Consider the following 10,830-nt stretch of genomic DNA (forward strand, 5'->3'; position numbering starts at 1 on the left):
TATGATCACCAATCTGTTTTAGCGCGACAGCACTGCGTTACTTTAACTGACAATTGCGCAGTCATGCAATGCTGTACCCAAATGAAATTTATGGGGTTTTTTTCCCCCACAAATAGAGCTTTCTTTTGGTGGTATTTGGTCACCACAATATTTTTCTGCTATAAAACATATCCAGTAAAAAAAATTATTGTTTTTAATAAGTTTAGGCCAATTTGTTGTTCTGCTACATATTTTTGGTAGAAAGTAATGGCGGCTATCAGCTACTTATTGCGGGTCTGCGATATTGCGGCGGACAGTCTGACACTAACTGACTCTTTGTGGGAGCCAGTGACACTAATACAGTGATCAGTGTTAAAAATATGCACTGTCACTATACTAATGGCACTAGCTGGGAGGGGTTAAACATCTAGGGCAATCGAAGGGTTGAATGTGTGCCAGTCTTTGTGTGTACTATGTGTGCTGCTTTTATTAGGGGAGGGGATTGATTTCATTCTTTCCAGAGACACACAATCCATCACTTTTCCCCTGCCAGAACGGAGCTCTGCTTTGTTTACATAGGCAGAGCTCTGTTCTGCGTCTCTCCTCCTCAGCGGGTGCCGGCAGACCTCTATTGGCACAGCTGCGGCAGGTGCCCACTACCCGAAAGTGCCAGGTGAGCCAGCGCAGGAGAGCCGCTCTGTCGCCGTATGTCCAAGTTATGCGGTTGGCAAGTGGATAAAGTCCATATATATTGTTTATCAGTGTCATCGAGGAACTATGTTAGTTTCTTTTATTCATAGCAATCTTTCTTCTTTTTTTTTTTTTATGCCTGTCTGGAAGATTGAAAGGGAAACCCTGGTTGCATGTAATGGTGAAAAATAAAGAAGCAATACAGTATTTATCCCAGGCACATAATAAATAAAACCTCAGGAAATGCACTTCACACTCATACCGCCCTCTTCTTTCTAGTTTCAGATTATGATTATTTCTCGGTGAGTGGAGATCAGGAGCAAGAGCAACAGGATTTCGACAAGTCCTCCACCATCCCGAGAAACAGCGACATCAGTCAGTCATACCGCAGGATGTTTCAATCCAAGCGCCCTGCGTCCACTGCAGGATTGCCAGCCAACTTTGCGCCTGTCATAGTCACTCCTGGTGTGGCCACCATCCGGAGGACACCGTCCACCAAGCCGTCAGGGAGACGTGGCACCATTGGAGGAGGTCCCATTCCAATAAAGACACCAGTTATCCCGGTCAAAACCCCAACTGTCCCAGACCTTCCAGGTGGGCTTCCCAGCAGCACCAGTGAGGAGTCACCTGAGCAGAGCCCCGACTCGCCATCCATCACAGAAGGAGCCGTGCTGGGCGGTGACATACCCGCATCTTTATGGAGCGGACAAGCTTCTGTAAACCCCCCGCTACCGGGAACCCCTGGTGTTATTGCTGAAGAGCAAAGGCCAGGTCGGTCAGAAAATGAAGACGAAGAAGATGAGCAGGATGGTCCTGTCATTTCTGAACCCACAGGCCAACCAGACCCGGAGACAGCAGATACTGCTCCGACAGATGCACCGCAGGGAGAAGATATGCTCAACGCAATTCGCCGTGGGGTCAGGCTGAAGAGGACCACCACAAACGATCGCTCGGCTCCTCGAATCTCCTAGAGAAATTAAAAAAAAAAAAAAAAACGGAGTGTCTTCCGAGCCGGGTACAAGGAACTGCACCCTGACACTTGTCTTTAATCCATTCCAATCTACATCTACGATCGGAGGATTTTGTAGGAGCATACACAGGGTTGACAAACTCTTCAAGAAACAAACACTACAATAGTTCCAAAAACAGCAGCGTAGAAAAGACAACCTTAGAATCTGTTGGTGTTCCAATTGTATATAGCGATTTTACTTCTGCACATAGTTAATCCCTTTATGTTTTTTCCTGCTTTTCATTTCACAGATTCATTTTTATTTCCATAAAGTGCCAAAACCCATATTTTAGTTTCAAAGAAACCCTTGTAAATTTTAAAAGCTTTGGACAGGAAAAAACAAACAAAAAAAAGCAAGAATAAGAAAGTGTTCCTACGGAGAATGAAGGACTGGGGGTTGTCTTGCGCCTCCTCTTGCATTCTGTTTTGGACTTGTACAGATGGACAACGGATGGACCCGTCTGCTTGGCAAGGGGCGGGTGCAGTTCAATGGAACAGCCATGGGGCTACTTAATATGAGGTGTAGACCACCTTCGCATCAGAGCAACCTAACTTTTCCTATACAAACACTACGGCTAAGATTTTTCTTTTTTATTATTATTATTTTAAATTCTTTTGTTTGTTTTTTTTTAATGCTGATATTATAAATTATTAACAATTATGAGCAATATAAAAATTGAAAAAAGTTTTAGCATGTAACGGGGGATTTAGTGATGAAGACTACCATTGTGACCCATGCTGTCGCACTGTAATCTAGACATTACCGCTTGCATCTACCATGGTGATACAGTCTAAATAAGCCATACAGTAATAGTTTCCCGTTTTTTTGTTCAATGCTATTAAATCTCATCCTTTTAGTTGTAGTTTAATACCAGCATGCCACTTTAATTACCTAGTGTATTGCAGTGTAGCCAGGGTTAAAGTATAACATGGTCTAACAACTGTAAAGACAGCCATTTTGTGTTTTGATCAGTGGTGGAGACCATTTTGTCACTGAACAAATACAATCTTGAACCCGTTTTGGCAGTCTTACCTCTGTATAGTCTATAGACAAGGCTTTCTCAACCAGAGTTCCATGGAACTCTAGGGTTCCTCCAGAGGTTGCTAGGGGTTCCTTGAGCAATGAGCAATTTCTCCCTCTCATACAAGTTCTCATTGATCTTTTTAGCTATCTGTAAGGGAGTAATTATTTCCAATGACCTCAAGTGTAAGGAGCATTCTTCCCACTGACCATCACACTAATGTATCATGAGTTGTAGATATAGAAAATTTTAACAGGGGTTCCCTGCGACCGGAAAGTTATTTCAACGGTTCCTCTATGTTGAATAGGTTGAGAAAGGCTGCTATAGACTTTCCAGTCTTGCCTCTGTAGACAAAACCAGAGACATCACATCTAACTTCTATCAGAGTACTTAAAGAGGAACTGATCTCTGGAAGCTGTGCCCAAATAAAGGCAAGCGGAGGACAAATGGACTAGTATTTCCCGTGGTCTCCCTGCTTCTGAACTTTCCCTATTACTGACTTAGTATGGCTTGTTCTGCACTGTTTTGTGTGGACGTGGCTATCTTGGTAAAGGCAGGGCTTTTCTTCCTCATTGATAACATAAAACCTCACCCCAGATCTTCTGATACTAGCAGTCAGAGGCAGCAGTGCCTTAAATCTCACACTGCAGATATGCAGCTACAGGAGACCCTAGGCACACTCACATACCAGGAAGTGCACTGCTATTTTTCAGGAGGAATTCAAGACCAGAGGGACATTTATCAGGATACTGCTTGGGTACAATGAACCTTCCTGGATGTCCTCTATAACAAAGCACATTTTAGCTTTTTCAGTTCAGGTCCAATTTAATAGGCTGAAATTCCATCTTCTCAATATTTTTAACCCAACAAAATGGCTACACCACTGCTCACATAGATAGTGCACTTTAAGTCTTTGCCTCCTTTAAAAGGGATTGGTATTTTTATTTCGATCCTAAAAAAAAACACTCTTGTGTTTGTGCTTCTCTCTTCTGTGTGCTCACATTATTTCACTAATTAAATAAAGGGATAGTTATAACAAAGGTAATTATAATTCATTAAAAGGCTAAGGCAATTTATATAATTATATTTATGGTAGCAGGGAGTATATTAAAAAATTACATATGCACCACAGGACCTAGCTGGCTGGGTCTCATTTGAACCCCCTAAACACGTTAGACGTTCGCTGCACTGTTAAAATTAACATAGAGGCAAGTCATTTTTAAACCATGTTAGAAACATGTAGCACGGAATTTTTTTTTTTTTTTTGCATATGCCGATTGAAGGAACGTCAGTACTGGCTTTTAAAAACTAGAGTGAAGTAAACGGATCAAGCAGGCCAAGATAAAACCTGATTGGGTGGTAGGACTGCACAACTTCATCCCAGTCTAGTTTTTAAGGGACAAAATTCCATTTTATGAAGTCTATTCTCACGAATGGCTTTTTGTTTTTGTATTCTATGTATTTTAGGATTGTTCATAGATGGAAAAGAAAACTGTATAGATTTTGTTTTTCTTTCTTTTAAATTAGACGTGAATAATTAACACTGTCTTTTGCTGTGATACCCACTTTTAGAGGTCATAGGAAATCTGCAGAAATGGCTATTTGGAAATTTGAACTCTTATTTCCCAGGTCGGATTTATTATTATCACATAAGTATTGGTATTATAGAAACTGCATGCTCAAATGTCTGAAGGAAGCAACATATTGATTTCTCTATGGAGACTGAAAAGGAGAATCTCGTTCACACACTGAGGCCTACGTTTATGTGGTTAAACCGAGTTCTTTTGTACTTGTAATTCGGTTAGGCATAACCGTTAAAAAAAAAAAAAGCTGTATAGTTAAAATAAAATTGATACTGTAAGGGGAAATAAGTATTATAAATCGGGGTGTACTTGAAGCTATCTACAGAGGAAGTACCCAGCATCAAAGGTGTGAGGTGACTCAAGATGGCATTCTTGTACTTGAATATTTGTGGAAGAAGTGCCAAGCATAAATGGTATATTTTTACAAAAATATTTCTGATTTTATTTAAAAATGAAAAGCAGAAGAAAATATTTCAATCATTTTTTTAAAGTAAAGGAATTTTTTGTCTATTGTGCACTTGGCATATACAGTACGCAGGGCTGGTTCATGGGACCAAGGGCAGATATGGATTATTAGGCCTACATGGGCCTGAGAAATAGAGCCAGACATTCCCAACCAAGATTTAAACGGAACCTTAGGGCTCCTCCAGAGGTAACTAGGTGTGAGCTGTGTCTGATTTGGGATTAACCTCCTATCAGATGGTGATGAGTACAAGCTGGTTACTTGATGCTGTCCGAGATCCAAATCTTTATTTGCTACATGATAAAATTACAGTGGATATAGCTAATGTGTTTTGGCCATAGTGTCCTTAATCATATCATTAAGGCTTCTATGGCCGAAAAACGTTGGCTGTATCCACTGTAATTTTATAATGTAGCAAATAAAGATTTGGATTTCGGAATGCAGAGTAGCCGGCTTCTACTCATTACGGACTCGTTTTAGAAGTGAATATCCCAGCCCAGTGCACCGGTTGTCGACAACACAAGGATAACAGAGCAGCAGAGCTTGAGTCCTGTTATTTGTTATACTTCTGTCAGATGGTGCCTGCCAACTCCAGAGCAATGCCACTTGGCAGAGCCAGCAGCATGACACCAATGGCCTCTTTTTTTAACTGTATAAGTGGCATTCTGACCATCACTGTAAGGGGAATTATTTTTACTGACCACCACTGTAAAGGGCATTCTTCCCACTGACTTGAATGACTAGAGATGATCCTCAAGACATACAAATTATTTTAAGGGTTCCTCTGTGGACAAAAATGGAACAATGCTGGGTTATATTATAAATTAAGGACATTAGATTACTTTAACCGCAAGCCAGCTCCACCATGAGAAACTTTTGAGGGTAACGTTATAATTTTATCTCGGATAATAATCAATTTCTCTTTAAAAAAAAAAAGTGCAAATGTTAGGGAAAGACGATAGGTATGTATCCTTGTCCACCAAAGATGCACCAAATGGCTACAGCCATTTTGTGGACTATATCAATGAATACCGTCATTAGCTGTTTATACCAACATTGAGAATAATGGAAGATCTTGTGAACACAAATATGTACATTATTAAACCTCCTAATTTCTCCAGTTTACACATTAAGATCATTGGCTCTTAAAATAATGCACAAAGACTTTAAATTAGAGTTTGTAGACCACTGGCAGAAACCACAAATATACCGTATTTGTGAAAGACAGAATTGCCTGCCATTTGTTGGCTGTGGCAGTGAAAGCTGCCATTTTGGAACCTGTGGGTGCTGCAGATGAATCGAGCGTTTCATGAAACTCGTCAGTGGGCTGGAGAGGGGTTACCTAGTTAGGATGATACAAATAATCTGTCCTTTGAGTTCAACCAAAATGCAAACACATTTATACCTCCATCAATAGAATCCTAAACCAACAACTGATGCAGAGAAAAGCAAAAAACCTTTATATAGCATGGTCCAGTTTATTCTATAAGGCAATCGGATACTCCCTGTCCTTGATCAACAATCTACAGCGTTATTTCTACAAATATAGTCCGTTATATTTTGTGCAACATAACAAGCTACTAATATAGCCAATCATATTGCACCACATAAAATGGCTGTGGATAACTGTAATATGATATAATGTTTTAACCTAGCGGATTCAAAATGGCTTCCTGCTTTTTGTTTAACACTGATTGGACAAAACCTGGAAGAAACTTTTATTTTTGCCAGTTCCTGCTTTGTAATATAACTAAATCGCCCTTTGTTCACTGTGTCATATGTCATTTTATTAGTCACATTATAATAAACGAAGTGTTAACAATGCTTATATTCCATCCATAGTGCACAGTAACAACTCCAGAATCATTTTGTAAAAAGAAATAAATCTTCCCCCACACAGAATGCTCTTTTATAGAGAAGGCATGTTCATACAAATACATATTTTTTCTAGAGCAATATCATTTGTTTAACCTATTAAAGTATATATTTAATGTCACCAACTACGCTCATTGGACAACAATGATTTTTGTGGCTTAGCCGAAATGCAAAGTGAGTTGTCCAGCCACCGAATTTGTTTGATGCCAAAATATCCATACCGTAAAGGTGCTAGTCTCAGAGAAACGATGTCTGCAAATTTCTTGTTGGCTGTTGTTAATGGCGTAAAATAGTATGTGAAGTTGTCGTGTTAATATATGAAGATGTACACCGCTGTGACTCCTTTCAAGATGTTATGTTACAGTATGACAATATTATTAAAGGGCATGGTTCAAAAGTATGTCATTATTTTGCTTCCTTTTGGTGTCAATATGGTAAGTTTGGTTACAGTTAGTTTGGGCAGTGACCACACGAGGGGAAAAAAAAGGTATTGGAAAATCAACTTTTTTTAAAATACAAAGAATGGCGTTGGCACTGTCCGCAAGCTAGGCCTTTGGAAGATTTTTCTTTGGAAGGTACCCCTTACCAGTACAAAGTGGGGGCAGCCATGTTTTAAAGTGAACCAGGAACTAGTAGCAACACCAGAGCCATCTTGTTATGCTGAGCATATGCAAAACCTAATGAGTGAATAGTAGTGAAGTCTTTGCCTATCTCCAGTGACAACACCAGGAGTATTTTGTTGTGTGAATAAGGTTTCAGCTCGTCTGCTAACCAGGAGTACGTAATGAAACTAGTCTTTTACCTATCCTTTTAAAGTGAAGCTTTTTATTTTCCAAGCATGTAAACATAATCTGTTCTATTGGATGATTCAAACTCACTCTTTCTACTGATATTGAAATTTAAACTTTTTGTTAATAGTAATGAACTAAGGTCTCATGTCCATGTACGCAAGCATGTGAAACAGCACTGCAACCTCCATAATATCCACGACTCCACGTATCGGGTGTTCAGGCAAAAGAGCTTCTCTGATATTCTTTAATATTATGTAGTCCACAGAGAAATGCCGGCACTTCAATAGATCAGCACAAATGGATATTCCTTATTGAAAGAGGGGGGAGTACAGCTGATAAAAAGGCCAACGTGTTTTGGCCGTCAGGCCTTAATTATGGCCATGATTAGGGCCCGATGGCTTAAATGCATTGGCGTTTTTATCTGCTGTACTCGCCATCTCTCATTAAAGGATATCCAAAAAAAAGTTCCGGCTTTTTCCTGTGGACTTCATGTTTATCTGCACCAGTGAGTGTCACCCCCACAGCTTTATAAATATGCCCCTTAGTGTTTGGCCACTGGTTCTTTTACAATTAGTGAGTTTTGTCACTGTAAGGAAGTGACAAAACTAAGGTCATTTTGTGCATCGAACCCGTAAATAGCGTATCTATTTCATAGTGAACGTATGAGAGTTCTTCAAAAAGTTTTTGCACTTTCCTTTTTTAACCCTATTAAATATAAAAAAAGTGCGAAAACTTTTTGAAGACCCCTCGTACTAAGTAATTTGTTTGAACAGATAAAGTTGCTCACCAGTTCACCAGAGACTATTGACAACATAGAAGCCATTTTGTAGAAGCAACCAATGACACTATCCATTTATTACAAAGCTGAGTAAACTGATGCCAAGCTTTGCCATCCAGTAGGGCCACTTTGGGAAGGATTTAATTCATTAGGAACCAATGGCAATGCAATTCAGATTAAACAAAAAGTAGCCGCATTGGGACAGTGTAGACAATGGTTTCTGGTGCTACGTGATATTGCTAGTTCCTGGTTGAATGGTTACTTGTTCACCCGCACAATATGGCTGCCTGCACAGTGCTACGGCAATCGGTACACTTTATGCAATACATATATCACAATAAAGTTAACGTTCACTGTAGGATTCTGCCCTCTTTTCCCATAGGACTGTTCCTTTGTGTTCTATTGCATCCTGTATAGCACTGTCCTAGCAGAAGAGATGTGTACATGACAATAAAGATGTCTTCTGCTATGTTAGTGTGTTTAGTTGATAGTTTGTGTTGAGAGTTGATCTCTCACTCTCTCTCCCTTTGCGGGTTATTTTCAAATTGTTTCAATACATTTTTTGCTGTAATTGTGCCTCCCTCTACATTGTAATGACTGCTTCAGCCTACATAAAAAAAGAATAAAGAAAAACTGGATAAAGACATTCACTTGTGTCTCATGGAATGTTCAGCTAGGAATATGTTATGGCTTTATGTACACTGGGGTTCGAGATTCACTGCTGACCAGTAAAGATGTTTTGGAGGGACTGGCATGCAGCTTTGGAAAATTTCAGTTGGGTTGTATGAAAAAATGTTCATCAGAGTTTGTTGCTTTTTTATTACATCCTTTTAACAAGTCTGGTTGCTTGGCCATTATGTCGAGCGAAAGGCTTCAGTACTTTGTGCCACTGACCCAGAACACTGTACTTCTAAAGCTTTGAATACAGTGAGGATGGGGAGGTTAGACACCTTGTCAAGTTTTATTTGCTCTCTGTATGTCTTCTAGGAAGAGTCACACCTCTATTTGTTCTGGTGACCTCTCTTACTGGCACAGAAAGTGATGGGAAATTTAAATTTTACTGTTGTCACCAGAACAAGAAATATGGGGAAAACTGCTGGTATCGATGGATAAGTTCACCTTTCAGAGCATGTTACATATTTCACCCATAATTCCGGTGTAATGTGAAACATGCTTCAGACCTGCCCCTCCCATCTTCTTCTGACCAGCTGTCACATTTTGAAAATAGCGAGGCTCTGCCCACACAGCCGTGTTATTCATTCCCAGGGATCCGTGAATTAGAGAATGACAAGTACTGTCATCTATTGTAGCTAATGGCTTGTAGTTACATTGGTTGAAAAAAAAAAAAGACCATCCAGTTCAACCAATAAAAGGAAAAAAGAAAAATCATCATACAATCCCATATACGCAATCCTATACCCACAGTTGATCCAGAGGAAGGCAAACCCTCCCAGCAAAGCATGATACAATTTGTTCCAGCAGGGGAAAAAATTGCTTCCTGATCCCCTGAGAGACAATTGGATATTCCCTGGATCAACTTTACCAATAAATGTTACTACAAGGGTGTTCCATACAACCTAACTGAAATTTTCCAAAGCTGTATGTCCAAATCAAAGCTTGAGAGGGTGGGGGACACAACCTACAACTTAGCATTCCTAACCATTGGAATTCAGGAAAAGGTGGATATTTGATGAGGAAAGAGGTTGTCTAATCAGACTCTCTCGCAGAAACATAACAATGGTAGTGAGAATCCTCACAGTATAATACCCCAAAGGATAGGAAAAAATGACTCCCAAGACTCTTGGAAAAACCAAGGATACAAACCTTGAAGTCCTAGACTCCTGACACATTAACAAATATAATGAAAAAATGAATATCACAAATAAAGTCTATCTGATGAAAGATGAAAAAAATTGATGTGAAGCTGACAAACCATGCACCCAAAGAATGTGATAGAGCGATGACTTCCACCACTGCACAAACACTGCCGCTTACCGACCAATGATCTCCTATCATGGGAGATCACAAGTGCTTTTGGCTTAATACCCAGCCCGGGCCTTTGGTAAACACAGCAATGGTCTCAGTGTCTTCCTGGATAACTCCACTCAAAAGGTACATATTGCCATACGATCCCCATAAAGAAATAAAGTGTAAAATCTTTATGGTAATTTAATAGGTAAAAAAGTATTGCACTTACAGTTGGGTAGAATATGTAAAGCATAAAAAAAACTAGCCGGCCGGCTCTCCAATGCAGCCCGTCACAACCCATTGCAGCTTGGTTTCACAATTTTCACTTGATTTTTGCAGTAATCTTAATTTGTTTGTAAAACTTTGAAGTCCACCTGAAGCAGCAGGGGAAGGGTGAGCTAGTACCTGCACAAAGGGTAAGCAAGGATGAAGTTTACCGAACCCTAGACTGGTGCACAAGAACAGCAGAATCGGAAGGATGAGCAGGGCACCTTACAACCAAACACCCAGGGGTGATCTTGAGGGTGGTAATTTGAAAGATCGCCTAATCACTTACCAATTTCATGATTCTAAGACCTACCCCCCAAATCAGTATAACATCCTCCACTGAGGAAAGAGGGGTAGGAATAATAATAACACTATTGTCACAATCACCTGATTAAGGAAAGCAAA

At 39.9% G+C, this 10,830-nt stretch overlaps 1 protein-coding gene across 3 annotated transcripts in view; it reads left to right on the forward strand.

The window, feature by feature from the left end:
• The window catches only part of MTSS1 (MTSS I-BAR domain containing 1), a 181,228-nt gene extending 172,392 nt beyond the window's left edge, over positions 1-8,836 (forward strand). For all 3 annotated transcript variants that reach the window (XM_073632228.1, XM_073632230.1, XM_073632229.1), the window contains one exon: positions 949-8,836. In XM_073632228.1, the coding sequence (XP_073488329.1) occupies positions 949-1,640 (692 nt within the window). In that variant the 3' untranslated portion in view covers positions 1,641-8,836. The remainder of the gene's footprint in view (positions 1-948) is intronic.
• The last annotated feature ends 1,994 nt before the right edge of the window (positions 8,837-10,830 follow it).

This window comes from Aquarana catesbeiana, linkage group LG05, assembly GCF_042186555.1.
Source record: "Aquarana catesbeiana isolate 2022-GZ linkage group LG05, ASM4218655v1, whole genome shotgun sequence".
NCBI lineage: Eukaryota > Metazoa > Chordata > Amphibia > Anura > Ranidae > Aquarana > Aquarana catesbeiana.